The sequence below is a fragment of the Mus pahari genome, chromosome 19 (genome assembly GCF_900095145.1).
Source record: "Mus pahari chromosome 19, PAHARI_EIJ_v1.1, whole genome shotgun sequence".
Lineage (NCBI taxonomy): Eukaryota > Metazoa > Chordata > Mammalia > Rodentia > Muridae > Mus > Mus pahari.
In genome coordinates, this window is record NC_034608.1 from 53310489 (window position 1) to 53331831 (window position 21343).

The window sequence follows — 21343 nt, forward strand, 5'->3', positions numbered from 1 at the left end:
CTACTCCCAGGCGAACACCCCTCCTCGGGCGGGGAAAGGTGCCGGGTGCCGGATCAGCCTGGGGACTGCTGCCAGGCGAACACCCCTCCTTGGGCGGGACAGGCGCCTGACGACCGGGACCAGACCCGGGTCCCTCCTCAACAGTCCGCTCTCTCCCCGGCAGTGCACTGTGGCTTTATTTTTAAATTACTTCAGTCCTTCCTTAGTGAAAACCTTAGTTAGGGTTTTACTGCTGTGAACAGACACCGTGACCAAGGCAACTCTTATAAGGACAACATTTAGTTGAGGCTGGCTTACAGGTTCAGAGGTTCAGTCCATTATCATCAAGGCGGGAACATGGCAACATCCAGACAGGCATGGTGCAGGAGGAGCTGAGAGGTCTCCATCTTCATCTGCAGGCCACTGAGAGAAGACTCACTTCTAGGCAGCTAGGACTAGGATATTAAACCCACTCCTGCAGTGACACACCTACTCCAACAAGGCCACACCTCCTAACAGTGCCACTCTCTAGCCCAAGCATATACAAACCTTCATACCTCCCAAACATTATAATGATCTGATACATCTATGAACTCTCTCTGTTTAAAAAGAATATCAATTTACCCTGCTTTCCAAAATGCAGGGCTGAATCTGATTTGAGCACCTCACAGTAAGTACTGTTCACACACATCCTAATTCCATAACGCACCCTTCGATCACTTTTGATGATTCTTTTGTCTTTGGTAACTTGATATGGTGGCAAGGTACAGCGGGGTTGCCAGGCTTCGAAGCTGACCTGACAACAGGACAGCTCCAGGATCCTCAGGCGGGCAGTCACTACACTGGGCATTTCTGGTGTCTCACGTGTGTACGGACACATTCCTTGCAGGACTTTTCTGAGGGCTAATTGTGATGTGTCTTTGTCAGGGTTACTATTGATGTGGTGGAACGCCATGACCAAAGGGCACTTTGGGAATTATTTGGCTTACACTTACATGGACTTCTCTGGAGTTCATCAGCGTAGGAAGTCAGGACAGGAACCCAAGCAAGGCAGGACCCTGGAAGCAGGAGCTGATGTAGAGGCCGTAGAGGGCCAGTAAACAGCTTTACTGGTTCGCTCCCCATGCTTGCTCAGCCTGATTTCTTATAGAACCCAGGACCACCAGCCTAGGATGTCACCGCCAACAATGGGCTGTGCCACCCCCATCAATGACTAAGGAAAATGCCTTACAGACCTGCCCACAACCTCATGTGAGGGAGACATTTTCTTAGTTCCAGTTCTCTCCTCCTTAACCCTGTGTCCAGCTGACATAAAACTAGCCAGTGTACCTGATGCTTTTTGAAATTAAGCATATATTCTTTTGAAATCTTGAATAGTAGACCCACCCTCTCTCCCCAACCCCTGCCCCCCCCAAAAAAATTTGTAAAGACAAACTTAATTGTAATGAACAGCCAAATGCCATCAAGAGGCAGGGCTTCATGGCAGCTTATTACTGGCATCCTATCTTTAAAAACAATGTATGTATATATTTTAAAATATATATTTACTTATAATTGTGTGTCACAGCACACGTATGACAGTCAGAGGATAACTTGTGGGAGCCAGTTCTCTTACCACATGGGTCCTGGGGACTATCCTCAGGTCAGGAAGCTTGGTGGCTGGCATCTTTATTGGCTGAGCTGCCTTGCCAACCCTAACAATTATTAAGTACTGACACTAAAACACTGGCTTAGGCCCAAAACTCATGTCCTTAAATGTGTGTCCCTGGGCCTGTCACTCATCATTGGTCAACGGTGGATTTACTATGGCTGGAGTTACTACTGCTTTCCTTCAGTCTTCCTATGTTTGGTCTTCAGTTTCTTCCGTTTCTCTTTATGGGGATGTATCTGGCCCCTGAGAATGCAGTCGTCTCAACAGGACTCATGGAAAAGTACGTCTTTCCTTCTACTAGTAAGAAACTTTTCTCGGCTAGCCGGTTGTTAGCAATCTTCTAGCTATTACTCATGTCTGTTTCCCTTCACATCCTATTCTTCCTGTTCTCCTGAACTCCGTCATGTTACGGGAAGGGCTTTAGCTTGATCCTCCATCGGATTCATTACCTGCACTCAGTCTCCTGTTTGGCTCAGCTACAGACTTCGCTTTGATGATTAATTCATGGGTTGGATGTTACTGAAGATCCTAATGGTAGGAGAGACTGAGAAACGTTCTCGGTTCTCCCAGCTTTGGGAGGAGTGCAGCATCCTCAGAGCTTAGTGCACTGCTGTCTTCTTCCTTCAAACCTCTAGGATTTACTTGTGTATTCATCTTTTGTTGTTTGAGATAAACCATTTGGGGTTGGTGGCCCAGGGAAGGTAGCCTATGTGACCATGAGATATTCAGGAACATTAGTACCCAGTGTAACTTGTCTGTGAGTAAAGATTCTTCATCCTATAGGAGATAGGTTGCTATGTAATGTATGAAGATTGATTCTTCTCTGACCCAACCTTCACATTAAAGGCCTGAGAACTGCTGTTCTGTCTACAGCACATCTGGGGTGGGGAGCAAGTTCAAATTCACACCCAGCCTTACTCTTTGAGTTTGCCAAGAGGCTCTCTTGAGTATGGGGATTCCCTGGAGCTATTTGTACTTGGCCTACAGCTCTCCACTTCTGCAAAGCCGTGATGTCCTCTGGCCTGTGGCTAATGTGGTAGGTTTCACGTGTATCTCCAATATCATCAAATGCATTTGCTAGTCCTTGAGGTTCCGATTTCATAATGTAATCTTCACTTCTTTCCTTTCTATTGTTACCTGAATTTGTGAAGAAAGCAGTGACTTGTCCATCTCAGCCTTTTAATCTCCTTTCCTCAACTGGAACTTCCCCCTTCCCATCTCAGTAGTAGCCCAGGTTGTCTTTGAACTTGTGATCTGGAGGAACGAGGTTACAGGATGATTGTCACCACGCTCAGGGATGAAGTTTTTTTTTTTTTTTTTTTTTTTCCAGCTATGTACAGTGGTCAGTCTGTGACCCCTGCTGAACTGCTGGAACAGTTGGAGCGCCCTCAGTGAGGTGTGCGAATGTATCTTAGTTACTCCCTCAAGCATCAGGAGCAAAGGTACAAGGAAAGCGCTGTAGAGTTCAGAATCCTTGCTGTAGAGTTCAGCGTCCTCGCTGTAGAGTTCAGTATCCTCCTACCTGAAGTGTCCGAGTCAGAGCGAGAAGAATCAGACACGCAGACGTGTCTATAAAGTAGTGCAGACACGCAGACGTGTCTATAAAGTAGTGAGCTAGACACTTTTCGAAAAACTACTGCACTAAAGATGGAACTCCAGCACCTAAAGTGACAAGGTAAACAATTTGATTCTTGGCTTTTGTTTTTGAAAAGATAGATGAAATGTACAATAATAATAAGAAAAAAAAAACCCTCAGACTTAATATATCTTCAGAGAGAAAAACTACCATAGGAGTATCTGCCATATATAATCAGAATAAATCATAAAGAAGGCTGGCACACTTCCTTTGTGGGGGGATATATGTGTGCTATACAGAAACCACTCACAGTCCATCTGTGTATATAGCATACGTGTACACATTAAATATGTGTATTCAACACCTGGGACGACTTTCACCATGTGCTCTTGAGAAACATATAGGGAAGTCATTTACATATATTCCTTAATTTAACAGGTACTTAAGTATTTTTAATTATGAGAAAGTTAGTTTACACTTCAAAACTATTGATAAAGGGCCAGTCATGATAAAAGGACTATTGCTAAGGGAGCACTGGGTAAGTGCTTGTCCACTCGGTGACTGCCTTTATGAGCCTCTTTGTTAATGGTGCTGGGGAACAAAGCCAGGGCCTTGCACATGCTGATGGTCAAACAAAGGCTAATTCACCCAGACTGGCCTTAAACTCACTGTGTAACTCACACTGGCCTTAACCCAGAATCCTCCTGCTTCAGCCTCGAGTAGGTGGGTTATAGAACTACATCAACAGGTACTGTAGACAGTCCTCTACTAGTTAATGTGGCACTGAGTGGGGTGGGGATCTTCTGAATCTTCTTCTAAAGTTTCAGCCAATCCTGAAGGTCTTACTTACTGGCAAGGAGGTGTGAGCCTATGAGTAGAGCAGTTAGGAGACCCAGGCAGGAGAGCGGGAGACATAGTACAATCTCATCTGCGAACGAAAACCCAGCAGTATCTGGGGAATCTCAGAAGAGGAACTGGGGACAGAAATGGTCTGGTGTGTACAGCCAAGAGTCATCCTGATGGAAGAGAATGAATGCAATTTTTTTTTTCTATAAGAGACACCTGTCATATTTTAAATTCATTAATTTAAATTCATTTAAATTTAAATGTTAACAAACATTTTTAGGGTATTTAAAAAGAAGAATATCGTTATTCTAGAGGGATATGGGTTTGTTTTTTTTAAGGTTACAAAACAATGCTTTAAACTCTAAAGCCTAGAAAACAGTTGTTGGACCTGAAGCCTCAAGATACCACATTCGTTGTTTATAAAATGTTTTAAAACCACAACTTGTTGAGTGTGATGGTATAGGACACCTTTAATCCCAGCACTCAGGAGGCAGAGGCAGTGGGATCTCTGTGAGTTCAAGGCCAGCCTGGTCTACAGAGTGAGCTCCAGGACAGCCAGAGCTATGTAGAGAGACCCTGTCTCAGACCTCACACCCCACCTCCCACTGCCTCCCAAAAATCTACAATTTAAGCCTCATGTAGCAAACAGGCAACCAAACACGTGTTCTACACTATATATAACTCGGTCCCTGTACTGACATTTTTTTTGACATCGCTTTACGATTTAAAAGGGGGAAAAAGTAATATGAATTTAGCTTTTATTCAAAATTAAATAAGCAAAAGCAAAAATCTTAAGAAACTTGTACAAATTACTTACATAAAAGAAAGTTAATAGAGACAGTCACAAATCTGCAACAAATAATTATAAAAGGGCCGGGCAGCACGGATATACCCATGTCACAGCACGGTGCTCTAACTGTGGTATGAATAAGGCATAACTAACATTTGCACCAAGACCAGAGTCAAAACAAAACAAACCTTACAAGCTGAGTCCTACAGTAAGCTTCTCCTCTTCCCCCAGATCCTCAACCAATTTATACACTACATAATTCCTTAAATACAAGTTATCGTGTCAAACTCTAAATGACATAGACGGGCAGTTAATGTGAAAAGCCCCCTAAAATGTACAAGCTAACTGGCTGAATCGAGTTCTCCGTCTACCTTTATGTACATTTTTAATGTAAACCATATTTTCACAGTTTTAAGTGTTTTATGAATGGATGCACAGTACCATGTGTCAGGTTTGCAGTTTTTCCTGGAGACTGGCTCTAGATTCTGCATCCCTGCCTGCCGGCTACCGGGATGCGCGTATTTACATAAATAATTAACTGTGTCAAAGTCAATGGCCAAGACAGTTCAGCAAGAGCAGGATTTCCAACAGAAAAAAATGATACTCTATACCATAGTTTACATACTTGTGCAAATAGAAGCATCGGGACAAATAAATCTGAGGCAAATTCAATCTGCGAAAACTCCTATGACTACCGCTGTAAACTTGGGCAATAGAGGGCCTTCAGCAAGTCCACTCCCTATGGCTTTTTTTTTTTGTCTTTTAAAATTTAAAGCCAGAGAAAAAGCACACACACTCGCACACGCGCGCGCACACACACACACACACACACACACACACACACACACACACATGCACGCAACACGTCACACATCCACGGAGTTCTTAGTTCATTCAGAATATGGTACATAGTGCAACTTCATCACAATGTCGAGGTTTAACACACATTCAGTGCGTGTTTTCTGTGCAAGTTCTTAGTGGTCTAGGACCTAGTTGAAGGTATTCATTTGCAGATCCACGAGATTCAGGAGGTTTGAAGAAAAGAAAAGTTTCCTTGATTTCTTAAACCAGCACTGGGTGTGCAAAAGGCAGCGGGCAATCCGGCCGTCAACTGGAGCCAGATCAGGGCGACGTTAAAAGTGAGATCCAGCCGCCTCTCGGCCTCTGGGCTGAGAGCGAGCCGAGTGAGATCCAAGCAGCTCGCTACTTAGATTGCTCTCTAGAAAAGTAAGTCAGGATACGCTGTATCTTTGTCAATCGTTCCTCCAGGGACTTCATGGACAGTACAGAGAGCTGATACCGTGGGTCTACAGGAAGGACTGCCAGCAGCCACCAACACCACGCAGGTCCATTGGGTGTTGCCTAAAACCAACCAACAGTTCAGACTGTTAATGGAACAGCAAAAACTACAAAGCAAACCCTAGCCTACTTGACTTATGGGCCAAGTACTGTCCTAAATCTCTTAATAACAGAAGGCAGGTGATGACGATGCCCACCGACAGGGAGGACCAGAAGCTGGGGTCTGTGATGTGGTCACCCATGGTCTCTCAGCTCACATGTTAGAGTCAGGATTTTAATCTGGCCCCGACTCCACAGTCAGCTTTGTCAATACCCGGTCGGGCTCTTGGCCTCAGGCTGCTGACGTTTGGGGCCTGGGCCCCTTTGCTGTGTGCCACAGTCCTGTGCTCTGTAGTCCGCCAGCAGCACCTTGACCTTCCTTCGGCTGGCTAGCCACTAACAGTCCCTCTCCAGGTGTAAAGGTCAAAATGTCTCCAGACAGTGCCAAACGCTTCGTGGGGCCAGACCTGGTTACTTAAAGCACTACAGAAAGTTAATTCTTGATACTTGACATTTTTATTCAAAAATTGGAATATTTTTTATTCAAAATAAATAAATAAATAAAGGCTTCGCATTTAGTTTGAAAAATTAACATTGCAAGGGCGAGGAAAGGCCAACGTCCTGCCAAGGAAGCTCCTGTGTGTTGCAAGGGCTGGTCCACAGCCACAGAGACAGTGATAAGTGTGTACGACAGGATTCGATAGCCTCCCTTACTGCTCAGTGCACTGGTGCTCACGAGCCACGGAACAGGAACATTCGGAATGACAAAAGAACCACGACAGAGCCCAAGCAACGGCCCCACTGTCCACTGCTCTGATCTCTGCACCACGCCCACTTCCTTCTGCATTCCCTCCACCCGTCTCCAGTTTAGACTCAATCAGGCCAATGGCATTCCAACCAGACGCAGAAATTGATAAAGAGGTCATTATTTTCTAGAAACTCTTGCAAAGTGTGGGGGGCAGTTTTCCAGAGGAATCTAGAGAACCACCATTCTACTGCCTCTGACTGACAGACAGACAGACAGACAGACGGGCACTCCCCAGGGCCCTAAGAACTGCAGCACTTTCTCCACAAGTTCCAGCTAGCCATGGTGCCCTGCGGCTCCAGATGCACTGCGGAGGGATTCAGTGGCCTCTGGTGCAGTTGGCCTTTGCTCCTCCGGCCTCCAACATACCTGTCCCTCTTTACAAACCCTCTCACTCCTGGATCTCTCCAGAGGCTGCTATGTTTCTGACTCCTAACGTGGTATTAACAGAAACCAGTAGCAGCTACTGAGAGAGGACCATGGGGAAGTTCTGTCCAGACCTTTACGGAAACTACATTCTGGAGACTTTAAATGTGTTATCCTGCTTCATCTGATGAAAGCATACTTCTATAATGTTTAACCAGGTTCAGGCGTCCAGGATGAACATGCCACAGTGGGCAACACAGATGTAGCATCCTCCTTTGCTCAGTTTGGAAATGGTCCTGATGCTGACATAAGAGACTCATTGGGGTCGGAGAGACTCAGACCAACCTCTGAAGGATGGAGTGAAAGATGCATCACTCTTGGATCTATTATCTCTCCGCCTTCATATATGTACAGCCATTCCACTATGAAATCAACCATCTTTTAACCATAAAGACTTTATTCAATTCAAAGTGTTCTGCTTATTATTGGTTGTCTCAGGAGCCTGTGGTTGGATTCCCCAGGGTAAGGGACCCCCTAATGGGTTTTGCAATTGTTACTTCAGAGCTTGGTGCACAGAAAGAATCTAAATCACATTACTAATTAGGTTCAGTTTTGATGTAAACCCCAGTACTTGAGCAGGACCCCAAGCATGATAGTTTTATGGTAACGGGAGTGTTACATGCGGCTAGACAACAGTGGACTGAAATGGTGAACAGTGGATAGGAGATAAAAGGGAGGAGCAGACTTCCTAAAGGGTGGAAAACCACACATCTCTCAACTCCCCCCCCCCCCCCCCCCCCCGTGGCACTCACTCTCACGCAGGACCACATGCCTGGGCAATATGTAGCAGATGCCAGTGCTCTAGAGAATATAGCCATAATGCTCAAGATGGGGTCAACGGCAATAAAAGAAGGGGAGGTGGAAAGCTGTTCGTCAGGTTCCTGAGAANGCTAGACAACAGTGGACTGAAATGGTGAACAGTGGATAGGAGATAAAAGGGAGGAGCAGACTTCCTAAAGGGTGGAAAACCACACATCTCTCAACCCCCCCCCCCCCGCCCCCCTCCGTGGCACACTCTCCCCCGCAGGCACACTTGCCTGGGCTACATGTAGCAGATACCAGTGCTCTAGAGAATATAGCCATAATGCTCAAGATGGGGTCAACGGCAATAAAAGAAGGGGAGGTGGAAAGCTGTTCGTCAGGTTCCTGAGAAAGGGAGACTGGCAGCGGCAGTGGCAGCGGCAGCAGCAGCAGCAGCAGCAGCAGCAGAGCTCTATCCTACCTGGAGGTTTTCTTCTCTCTCAGGCATTGATCCAAAGTGTTGAAGGATTTGGCTTCGAAATCTGTCCCTTAAATTCTGAAACCAGCTGCAGGCTTGCGAGTACACCGAGTCATGGAGCTCTCTCAGACTCCTTATTTCATCTCCATTCTCAATCTAGGAAGAACAGGCAGTAAGATCTCAGTGATGTCCGGGCGCTTAGCCTCAGTCCCAGAGAACACTGGGAAACCGGGAATGTCCGTGTTGGTGCTAGGCTATCAAGAGTGTTATTCTCGGGCAATACCAGGTTACGTTTCTGCCTTACACAGTGCTGACAGGACTCACTGGGAAGAGCAATGCCTGGTCTCCACCGAGAGCAGCAACAACCTGACTGACAGCCTGGGAAGGAGCAGGCATGGTGGACAGTGAGCTCTGTTTCAAAGGTCTACATGAATCTGGAATAGAATAGTTGCTACAGTGAAAAGAGAAATGGGGCACTCGGGTTACACATGGCAGACAGCAGCAACAGGAGGGTGGCCATGAACACATCATTTATGGGAGAACTGGGTCAAAATACAAAACACAAATGCAACAAAAATACTTGCTTAAAAATCAGTATGTCAAAAGGTAGAGCATAAAATATACAATTTCAACTTCTGCCATAAGGGTCCAAGGTTGTGCCCCGCCCCACCCCTGCAAACTCCTCCCTGTGCCCTCTAGGCCACTGAATGGCAAATGTAAAATGAAAGACATCCTCCAGCCGAAGAAGACCAGCAGAACGCAGGTGGATGGCCAAGGGACCCATCCGTCCTAACGTGCAGACCACGTTCCTGGCCTACTGGATGGGAAGATTTTTGAAATACAAAAGACACAAGACACCACAGGCCACGCATTCTTACTGCTGGAAAAAGTGAAATGACAATTGAAACTATGCATGAAAATTAGTTGTAATTTGCATAACGTGATAGATATATCCATAAGCTGTGCTTAAAAATAGTTAAAATGGCGAAGAGCTGCACCTCTGAGAGATGAACAAAGCCAGCCAGGAAACAAGCAGAAATTTCGAAAGCAGGCTTTTTAAAGGTTAAGAATGCTGCTGCAACAATTAAATAGAGCTTAACATTTCCTTAAACATCCCAGAAAACAAGAATTACTACCACAGGAAGAAAAGGTCTTCCAGAACAGACCAGTCAACAGCAAAAGCAAAAAGCTGAAACATACGAAATGGGAACAAGAAGGATCTAAGGCGTGACCCCAGCCTCCCAATCGCCATGTCGGTTTCTACACACACGTCCAATGTGCTACCTACCCTACTGGGTGTGCGCTCTTAGCCATGTGTTTTCAGCTGCCAGCCCAAAGGACTTTGCCATCAAATGTGATCTAACATTATATACATTTACCAAAATTAAAACGGGCTTTTGGGTTTTACAAAGCATACCGTCTTTAGCAAACAGTTTCATCAGCCAACCACACATAAGACAAAGACTATCAATCAACTAAAATTTTCCACTCATAAAATAGTCTGCCCTGCTTGATAGAGCAAAGTATTCCCCCATGACATCTTTTTGTTTGTTTGTTTGCCTCAAGGTCTCCCGGTGTAATCCCAACCATCCTGGAGCTCTCTATGTAGACCAGGTGGGCCTCAAACTCAGAGACCTGCCTCCTCAGCCTCCCGCCACGTGGCATCTTTGTTTATAAGAGACAACAGGCAACATCAAACCAATCACACTTATCAGCAGAGAGGCAGCGTGGTGGAGGGAGAGCTCACAGGACATGGAGGCAGTCAGCCTTCCTTCATTTCTGTTACACATCACAGACTCCCAATCACTCTCTGTATCTGTGAACTCGCTCAGATTTGGGAAAACTCTATGAACTCTTTGTGAAGATGCCCAGCAACCAGGAAATGATGACTGAAATAGACTGGTGAATAGTGCTAATGTAAGACCTGTATTTCATCCTGCCTTTCCTGTAGAAATTGCTATCAATTCGATACTTAAAACAGCAGCCACTTTCTGGTACTTTAATTCTAGTTGGTAAATTAGGTCCCAAAACCATCGAGAGGCCACTTCAACCCTGTCTAAGCCAACAGCAGCATGTATGTATGTATGTATGTATGTATGTATGTATGTATATATGTATTATGTATGTATGTATGCATATACATACATATATGTTTATATATGTATATATAGGTATATATGTGTGTGTATATATATATATACATATATATGTGTGTGTATATATATATATATATATATATATATATATATATACACACACACACACACATACATGCACGAATATATATATATTCATTTTGACAGTATCTTATCTGGGACATCCTACCATTTTAAAACAGCATCCAGTTGTATTTACTGTATAATTAAGATTGTCTCTGGCACAGGAAAAAAACCTTAATACACGGAGCAAACTTTAAAAGAATTTTGTGTTTACTTTTACGTTAAAGTTTAATCTATGAATTATAGCAGTTTTAATTATTGATGAATCAAGTAAAATAAGGTAGAGATTCACCAACTTCAAACTTTGATGAGTTGGAAGTTTAACTTAGTCACCTGCTACTGTTAGCTCAACGGTTACCATGACTACTGTATGCACAAGGGTAAGTAGGATCTAGGCACCATGCTTCCGGGGATACCTGGAGCATGAAGAGGTGGCAGCTTCTTGTCCTCATGTGCTCCTGAATGGGCAAACGATTCAAGAGCAAGATGAAGGGAAGGTGGCCGGAGCTAACCCTCCTAAGTAGCAACGAGGAATGACAGAAGAGCTGGCTCCTGTGTCTAGAAACATCACCTACATGTTGGTACCCAGGACACAGTGGCCCAGGATCCACCGAGAAAGAACATTTCCATACCTTAACATCTTCCAGATACTCAATGTCTGCAGTGCAATATCCATCTTTCATTCCTCTTTTTAAAACCCTGAACCGCTTCCCTCCAACTGTGTCGACAACAGACCTTCCGTCAGGTAAGAAATGCACGTTTCGGATTTGTAACATACAACCATAGTCTGCAAAACTGAGAGGAAAACCCTGCTTCAGCATGAGTGTGCAGAGCCTCATTCGGACACAGAGGAAGCTCCGGTGCAAACGCAGATAGATGCCAAAGTTCCCGGGGAGCCTACCTGTTTTGTGTATCACTGACACACATCCCGAACTGCTTGGTTCCAGTCTGGATACTCCTTCGGATCATGAGCCTGTATCTGGGCTCGAACACATGGAGTGGGCAAGGCACAGTGGGGTAGGCCATAGTGCAAACGAATATTGGGACATTCTTGGTCAGGCTGAGGGAGGAGACAGTTCATTGTTATAAACCAAATCAGACAGCAAAAACATACCAGGTTTACCATAGCAAAACACTCAAGTCTTATCACAGCAAAAAAAAAAAAAAAAATTGATGTATAAACAGCAATAATAGTAACAACAACAAAATCTGTTTTAAATCTGTGCTCTTGGTTCCTAACTAGAACAGGAAGCAGCCCCCCTCCATCAAATTCACCCCGCTGAGTCCCTGAAACTGAATCTGACTATGATTCTCATATTTATAAGCCACAATTCTAAAATAGCAGGTAACATACAGAGCTATTTAAAAAAAAATCAAAAGGAAATTTATGGTAACATTTTACACTGAGGACTTGTTTAAAATACTTACAATGCAGGGCAGAGTTCTAGCTTTCATCCATAAGATATTAAGATAAAAAAGGGGGGGGCTCCTAAAATGGACAAAAACTCTTAACCCTGATATATTCAAAAGATCAACAAAGTGAATTCAATAATGTTCTCGTCGGGTGTCTAAAGTGACAGATACCTTTCTGCCAGACCGTGAACAGGAAGAGGGGCCAAGACAATGCCCAGATGGCAAGGATGAGAAAGCCTGGCTTGTGGGGGCAGCTGAGGAAAAAAATGCACACACAGGCACTTGAGTCCACAGCAGAAACACCCCGGGTTCTTGGAAGAAAGCATCTTTGGGACCAAGAGTTTTCCTCTTAGAAACAAGCCTACAGATGCAGAACTGAATGCTCACAGCAGCACTGCGGGGAATAGCTGGAGGTCGGCAGTGCATAGAGGAGAGGGATGGAGGAAAGTGCGTGGTGGCTGAAGTCGGGTGCCACGCTGCCCACACTGACTGACAGAGACAAGGCCGACAGGGAATGATGCAGCCAGCATGGTCCACATAGCACGAACCAGGGCTCTGGGGTCTAGATTTGTTTCTGCTCTCTTTCATGTTCCTGTTACATGACCACTAATGACCTAAGGACATGCGGTGTAACACGAAAGTGCAGTTACATCACAGCCCAGCTAGCAAGCACGGCTGCCCTGGCTTCTCCCCAGCACTCAGCTCTCCCTCCACCCGCTGCCTCCCTAGGCTCCTCAGGTACACTCTCCTAAGGGCGGGCTGGCTTCAGCGCCATGCTTCGGATCAGTGTCACCGAATCCCTTCCTAGCCTTCTTCAGTATCTAAAAGACACAGGGACCATAAAACAACCGTTTCTTTTTTTTCTTTTTCTTTTTCTTTTTTTTTTTTTTCGAGATAGGGTTTCTCTGTGTAGCCCTGGCTGTCCAGGAATTCACTTTGTAGACCAGGCTGGCCTCGAACTCAGAAATCCGCCTGCCTCTGCCTCCCGAGTGCTGGGATTAAAGGCGTGCGCCACCACACAGCTTAAAACAACTGTTTCTTGGGAGGAACAATCACCACAGGCTCTGTAAAGGAAAGCTTAGAAACCTGTCCTGAAGAGCCTGTGAAGACTTCCCATGGGCACCCATGGGAAAATTCAAGTTCACACGCACAACTCATTCTGTTTTAGAAGGGAAAGATCCAACGTTCTACTTGCGTTGTTAAACAGCAGAAGCAAACGGGTGCTAAATAATAACAGCGCATAAAGTTAACAGAGCTCTTCAACGTGTTAGCTGAGAGAGGTGAAGGAATACTTGAGAAATTAAAAACCCGTCAAAGAAATTCAGAGAGACTCGAGTGACTGATCAAAAAGTCAAAAATGTTTAAGGGGAGAAAGAACAAGGAACAAAGACCTAGACAGCAGGCAGAGCTGGGCAAACATACCCAGCTCCGACTGGTCCCCACTGGCAGTGGGGACAGCTGCTAACACCCCAAAGCCGCCTGGGGGTGTTTGCTGTCCTACTAACATGAATGGTCTCTCACTGGTATCTCTACTGAGCATCTGATGCCTACGGCTTTCCTTCAGATTTCAATCCCACCCCATTCTGAGTCTCTCCCCCAGTGGTTCTCAACCTGAGGGGTGCCACCCCTTCGGGTGATAGGTGGCCATTTCACAGGTGTCGCCTGAGCTCATCTGAAAACACAGACATTTACATTATGATTCACATCAGTAGCAAAACTGCAGCTATGAGATAGGAACAAAACAATGTCATGCTTGGAGGGGTCACTACAACATGAAGAAGTGTATTACAGGGTCACAGTGTTAGGAAGGTTGAGAACCACTGCTCTTGCCTGTTAACATAGGCTTCTGTTCTTCCTGTTCCAGGATGTGGGAGACCTGGGTTTCCATCCATGTTACCTACTTCATCTCTACCCCAGTCCACCGCCTGCTGTCTGAGCGGGAAGTCCCTTCATATCCTCTAATCCTGCTCCAGTCCAAAGAGCTGTACCAATGACTCCCCTTAGCACGCCTGGACTCTACAGACTGCTTCCTGAGCCTGTCTGCTTAGGACAGGAAACCCCATCACTACTTGGCTGTGACATGCCCGTGCTAGACTGAGCGACAGGATCCTGCTGGCTCTGGGATGGCTCTCTGGCAGTCCTCATAATCTCTGTAAGGAGAAGGGGCTTACTGTGAGAGCTCAGCCGTTTCTTCATCATAGATTTTCTTCCTCTCAGACAGCTCATCCGGCAGGTACTTCACTATTAACTCCTCCAACAGCTGGGTGACACAGTACCTCCTGTCTGCTAGATACTGAAAGACACAATTATTCACAGTCCAGTAGATGCTTTCCTATACAAAGTAGGCAAAGTTTAACTGAGAGATCAAAGCCTTTGCTATAGACCGACACACTCGATTCTAACTGCATTTAATTCATGAGGGGACCCTGCAGTTCATGTAGCTACACAATAAACCTGCTCCGGCCTGGGCCCCAGGGTAAGACTGGAGGCGAAACTGGAAGCAACCTCCCCCCCACCCCCGCCCCCCAAAAAGTGCCCTGATGTGAGCACAAATCTTTTATTGGCAGCAGCCAGCCTGGCCCTGGCTGTCTCCCACGACACAAGCCAATTTCTAAGAAGCAGAAAGAAGATACGGATGAAGAAAAGAATGCACTTGCCTTCTTTCAGAAAGTCAAAACAACGGCTGTTTTGTCTATTTTCAAAGATAAAGTCTCCACATAGGGTTTTCTGCTGGGAGCGCTGTTGCTGGTTCTGTGAGGTTAAGGTCTTACTGTGTAGCTCAGGCTGGCCTGCAACTTGAGGTTCTCTACCTCAGCTCCCCAGGTCCTTGAATGATAGGCATTTGCCTCCACTCAACTTATTTCATTTTTCTTTTAGGTTTTTCCCTCCAATATTACTACCAGAAAGACTTCAAAGCATGCTGCTTTTCCTGTATGTTCCCTCCCTGCCTCTAAGTACCTGGTACATTTGTGTTCCCTCCACATACTCTGAAAAGTGGCTTTCCACATGTAGAATATATCATCATTCTGGCTGACAAAAAAAAAAAAAAACCCACCTCTCTCCTGTCTATGCAAGCTCTCTCAGGTCAGGATCTGACTGTGCATTTCCCGACGTTTTCCTTAATTCCTCTTTTACCTTACACTGTGTGTTGTGCTGTTTTTACCACAGTAAATCCCTGCACTGTGCCATATGGATGCAAACGTCTTCGTAATCAAACTAAAAGCTGCTTAAGCTCAGAGTACACCGACAGACAGAAAATACACATGCATTAAAGGAAATAAATAAATAAGACAGTCAGGAAGAACTTGGGAGAAGAGTCACAAAGAGAACTCATCCCTCCACCTGTAGAGACGACAGGTAAAGCAGTTGTGTCAGGCTGTAATGCAGGACACACTGGGAAATCTGGGATTTGGGGAAGGTGGCCACAGGAGCAGTACGCAACCTTGACTAGGAAGGCCCGTGACAATACAGACTGCTAAGACGCAGGGGTGAAGTGGAGTCTGAGACTCAGTAGTTCTGGCAAGTTCTTAGATGATACATGGCTGCTAACTGTAGTCTGGTTGAAGAGGAGGGTGTGGGTTGACTCCGTTAGACCACATGTGTATAGGCAGCAGGAGTTTATCATGAGGCTAACTGCATAACAGACTTTGTAAGAGCAGTCCTCTAATTGCGTTCTGTTAAATTAATAAAGATTTCTGAAAAAAATGGATGTTCATGTAGTTACAGCTGAAGAAATATTGCCTATGTCACTGGCAGGGAGCCTAAATCTGTGCAACAGTTGCAGGCGACTAGGAAACCCAACAAGTGGTTTTTAGGAATATTATAAAAATACTGCCATCGATCCAGTAGTTTGGCTTCCAGGAATTTAGCTGAGGACACTGACAAACAGCTACACTCCTTAACTTACAAAGGACAGTTTTTGTACAAAGGGGCAGCCGAGCTTGTAAGCTCCATGACAGGGAGGTGCTAGCATTCTCTACTGAGCTGCTGCAAAGCTCACGTCTTGAAACCACACTTAATGGGCAGAGGGGGGCAGTAACATGCAGGCAGGAAATATGCAGGCACAACAGCATTATTTTCAATTACATTCTCTTAGGTATAGATATAATTTGTACTTTACAAATGATGTGACATAAGCTATCATCCACACTGGAAACAGGATATTTTTAAACATCTAGCCATGTGTTCAGATGGTTTCACCAGGGTTCTCCCTCAAACTATTAGTATTTGTAGTGGCTATTCCTGGTTGTCAACCCGACTATATTTGAAATGAACTACAATCCAGAATTGGAAGGCTCACCAGTGAACCTAATCTGGAGGCTGGGAGATAGAAGTTTCTGATCTGGATCTTGGTATGGAGATCTTGAGACACAGTGGTGATTGAATCCAGAAGATTAAGACAGGGAGATCTCCGAGTCCAAGGTCATCTGGGATTAAAGGTGTGGTGGCACACACCTTTAATCTGGGCCACACCTTCTGCTGGGGACCATATAAGGACATTGGAAGAAGGGAGTCGGGCTCTCGCTCTTTCGCCTTCTTGCCGTGTGGGACTGAGCAACTGCTAGATCCTTGGACTTCCATCCACAACTACTACTGAACCATTGTTGGGATTTGGACTGCAGACTGTAAGTCATCAATAAATTCCTTTACTATATAGAGCATATCCATAAGTTCTGTGACTCTAGAGAACCCTGACTAATACAGCATTCTTAAAGATGAAGTATTTCTAAATGAAAGTAATGTATTGAATAGTTAACTTGAAAACAAGAGCAATTATATGTCAGGATATCTAAACTCTGGGAAAGATAGCCTGTTTAGTATACTTTATCCAAAAACGCCAAGTCGTTCTCGTACGTGGTAAACTCTTCAAGGGTAACTTTATCTTAGATTTCTTGACTCTGCAAACGTGTGTGTGTGTGTGTGTGTGAACTTGTGTGCATGTGTGTACATGTGTGTGCTTGTGTATGTTTTCAACATACCAGCTTGCTATGTAACATACCTATCAAGTGTAGCAACATATGCCACTGTGTTTATTGTGTAAGTATTTTTTATAGGGGTTGTATTTATGTTTTCATAAATAAATGATGCCAGGTGCTTTTCTCTGCCAACAATACTCTAAGTCATCACAGGGGCCGTCCTCCTGGGATGCTTCTACTGAGGTTACAACGGCACCTTGAAGCTGGATCCTGATAGAGGAGCCAGGAGACAGCACCACCACTGTGGGTCCCCTCACGGGGGCTGCTGTGCTGGTCTCTGGCTCTGCAATGAGGACACTGCCAGCTCTCTTCTGTCTTCTGCCACCACTCCCTAGAGCTACACTGCCCAGTGGAGCAGGCATTGGTCACGGGGCCTCTGTACGTTTTAGTTGATTAAAGAATATGGAGGTCAGTCTCTCGGATACTCCAGCCACAATTCAAGTGCTTGAGTAGTCACACGTGGCCAGCAGCCACCAAACTGGACAGGAAAGCTGGGCCGTCTCTATCACACAGGAGGTTCGACAGGACAGTTGCTCCGAGCACTAAGGGATCTGGAACGGGTGGGCCTCAAGTCTGGGTGAGACGCAGGGCAAGAGAGCCCCCCCCTTCCCGTGGTATCATCATTAAAACTGAACCTTCCCCTCAGCAGGTGGCTGGCTGTATTTCTTTTAAAATCAAACTCAGTGCCATCTTTAGAGGTTCCTTGTCTCACAATGTTGGGTCGGGAATTTTCCTTTTAAAAAAAAAGTCTTAGCTTATGACTTTTTATTTTTTATTTTATTTTTTCCTCTTTTTTACCCTACAAGTCCTTTGTATACATATTACGGCTTCCAGCTTAGCATTTTTTGTGGGCTTCTGGGAGAATATGCAGGCAAGTGGACCTGTTATTTGTGCCTTCTCCTGGGCTTTGCCTTCTGCTCGTTTGTTTTGTCCAATCCTGATGTGTTAGTCTTTGTATTACACTATTGTATTATTCCAATTATATTTTCCTATTATCCCTTAAAACAAACAAAACAAAACAAAACAAAACAACCAAACCAACCAACCAACCAGCCATCCAAGTACAGAGGACTTGGCTCTTAGGCCCTATCTCTGCCCGTCTCTCCGTTTCTCTCTCCTACACAACACGGGTAATCAGCAGTGTGCTCTTGGTCAGCAAGGATTCATAATTCACCCCACTCTGAAAATGAAACCACACTTTCTATGGCTGAGCACAAACCAAGCCATGTCCCCGAACTTATGACCAACAAACAGACACAGACGTGCATTTACCTCTTTTAAGCTTTCTTTGCAGAGGGGACAATATGGCGCGTGATCTAAACAACGCTCAAGACAATTCTTACAGAATGAGTGTCCACAAGGGGTTGTTACTGGCTCAAAAAACAACCTGGAATCAAACAAAGCACATGTTAGCTTTCACACCAGGAGCCTCCACAGCGGCAAAGCATCTGTTAATAATGGACTGTAACTTAAATCTCTACTTAGAGCAGTGGTTCTCAACCTGTGGGTCAAGAGCCCTTTGGGTGGCACATCTCAGATATCCTGCATATCAGCTATTTACATCGCAATTCATAACAGTAGCAAAACTACAATTATTAAGTACCAACAAAAATTTTATGGCTGGGGTCACTACAGCATGAGGAAATATTAAAGGGCCACAGCATTGGGAAGGTTGAGAACCACGGCATAGAGGCGTCAGAAGGCCAAGGTGGGCGAGGAGAGGGGGAAGAGGGCAATGCTAACAGTAAGGTGGCCTCCTGTACCTTCTGAAAGACCTTGAACAACTAAGGGACCCTGCCAGGGGCCCAGGACTGCACTGATTACAGCAGTCACCACTGTTGGACATGTGGCTCCCCAACCCTTAAGCCGTGGCTGAGCCAACTGAGCAAAGTCAGTGCAGACTCAAAGACTCAAAGAGCAAGCCAAGTATGCCACTGGTGACCATTAGATTTTGACATAGCCTCATCAAGTTAAAAAGGATCCTTAACAGTTTGGTAAAAGCCCTTCTACATAAAATACCTGAAAGAAGGATAGATGGCCTTAAACGCACTCTGATGTCACAGAGTACAGTGGTGCATGATGCAACCCACTTCTTTGCATATTAACTTAAAAGCTGACTTAGGGAAACTGACCTAACCTGCATGGTTGGACACAGATCTAATCCCAGTATCTTAATCCTAGCAACTCGGGAAGATGAGGCACAATAATCCTAAGTTCAAGACCAGCACAGGCTAACAGCTACACCCTGCTGCACGGAGAACACATGGTAAGCCAGGCATCTGGGATACACCTTTAATCCTGGCTCTCCGTGGGAGGCAGAGGCAGGCAGATGTCTGGAGTTCAAGGCCAGCCTGACCTAAAGAGTCAGTTCCAGGACAGCCAGGCACCCAGACGCTGCGTTTGCAGACACTGGCCCTACTTTCTCAATGCGGAAGTATGAGATTCAGAGGCTATTTACAGCTAAACCTAGGACTAAAACTCCACCTTCTGATTCTTAGCCCGATGGTGTTAGCTCCTTACCTAGCACTGCCCTCATCTATGCTACATATTTACATCAACATATATATCTTTATAAAATTTGACACACTCACCTCATACAGAGAGAACACTCAAAGTCTGAGACATCTATTAGTTCTTCTGGGATGTCGCCATAAGCTATTGAGAACATGCAGTCTTCATTGGGAGATTCTAATCAAATAAACAGACAGGCAGGGTTTTACTCTTGGGGGAAGAGGTCCACAGGCCACTCTGAATGCGAACTTTATGAGAACTGCAGAGGGGAAGCCTTACCACCTTGCTTTTTGAGCTTATTCCTCCCGTCTTCGTTAATAATCACATCCTGTTCTAAGAGAGACAGCTTTCGTTTCAGCAGAACACCTTTTCCCTGAGCGGACAGTAAAGGCTCTGAGCACACGCGCTTTAGACCCTCCTCCCTGGCAGGCACTGCCGCAGCACTGATGGCTTGTGCTGACTGGGTGCGGTTTAAGCTTCCTTTGACAGGCTCTGGGGCATCCTCCGCTCGTTCTTCAGTCTGTGGAACACAATAGACAAAGGCAATCCCCTCTGTTCACCGTTCTTTATTCTCCTTGCCAAGAAGAAAAATGGAACGGAGATTCCAACTCCTTGTAATACGCGTTTGAAAACCAGCTTAAGAGAACTTTTTAACTTTAAATCCAGGCAAGCAAAGGGTTTGCTGTCAGTATTTATAGAGTCTTAGGTATCATGCTGATGTCACAGCACTGTTTAGAGCAGCAGTTCTGACGCAAATGCTTCTAGACCGAATACAGTATTTATAGCTATATGCATGTTCTAAACTCTAAGTGCGATGCCAGTTAAGTGACCTAAAATGGCAGTCAGTGAGCACTGACATTACATACAGAGCTTTAATATAAATCAGATGCTGCAGGCAAGGTCCTGTTACTATAACCAGATAGGCAGTACACACTTAAGTAGGCTCTAATGCTTGACCCTGAGAACATGGGGGGGGGGGGTTAGCTCTCAGGAGGCGGGTGTAGGGAGCAAATGCCCTCTTTCCGCCCCTTACCTGCTTTAGGCCAAGCTCGGCAGGGGAATGGGGCTGTTCCATTACTGACAGAAAACCAAGAGGTTTGTTCTTGATGCACGGTAACGAACTCCAGGAAGACTCCTTCAGGCCTTCCCTTACATTTTCAGGTGACAGTAAGTCACACAGAATCTGTAAGAAATATTATAAAATAGAATAGAAGATAAGTACTATCTGGTGAAGAACAACAATATAAGCTTTACTGTCTATTCAAATTCTGAGAATTGTTTGTAGAAGACACTATTTTTAATGATCAGGAAAGAATCGATATAGTTCGAAGTTTTATGAACCAAGGTATGACTCAATAGGGATCACATCACCTCAAGGAAAAAAAGAAGAGGGGAGGAAGGTTTAACTCTTTGCAAGGAAGGTATACAGTAGCTTAAGAAGGTACCCAAGAGAATGGCTAGCTTTTTAAATATACAAATTATAAAGGGAAGAGGTTTTAAGAGATGGAACTATTCCATCTATTAGTAAGCCCTATTCTGTCAGGAGGTCAGGGTGCCCATGACAGTGAATTTTTTTTTTTTTTTTTTTTTTTTT

General features: G+C 45.0%; 1 protein-coding gene across 2 annotated transcripts in view; it reads right to left on the minus strand.

Moving 5' to 3' along the window:
• Positions 1-4803: 4803 nt before the first annotated feature.
• The window catches only part of Lonrf1 (LON peptidase N-terminal domain and ring finger 1), a 34902-nt gene continuing 18362 nt past the window's right edge, over positions 4804-21343 (minus strand). The window contains exons 4-12 of one of the 2 annotated variants that reach the window (XM_029532252.1): positions 20783-20932; positions 20032-20269; positions 19830-19926; positions 18511-18625; positions 14434-14555; positions 11751-11909; positions 11482-11644; positions 8634-8786; positions 4804-6204 (exon numbers count right to left, since the gene is read on the minus strand). In XM_029532252.1, coding sequence (XP_029388112.1) covers positions 6046-6204; positions 8634-8786; positions 11482-11644; positions 11751-11909; positions 14434-14555; positions 18511-18625; positions 19830-19926; positions 20032-20269; positions 20783-20932 — 1356 coding nt within the window. In that variant the 3' untranslated portion in view covers positions 4804-6045. Of the gene's footprint in view, positions 6205-8633; positions 8787-11481; positions 11645-11750; positions 11910-14433; positions 14556-18510; positions 18626-19829; positions 19927-20028; positions 20270-20782; positions 20933-21343 lie in introns of both variants that reach the window. The other variant, XM_021219480.2, reaches the window with a different exon arrangement.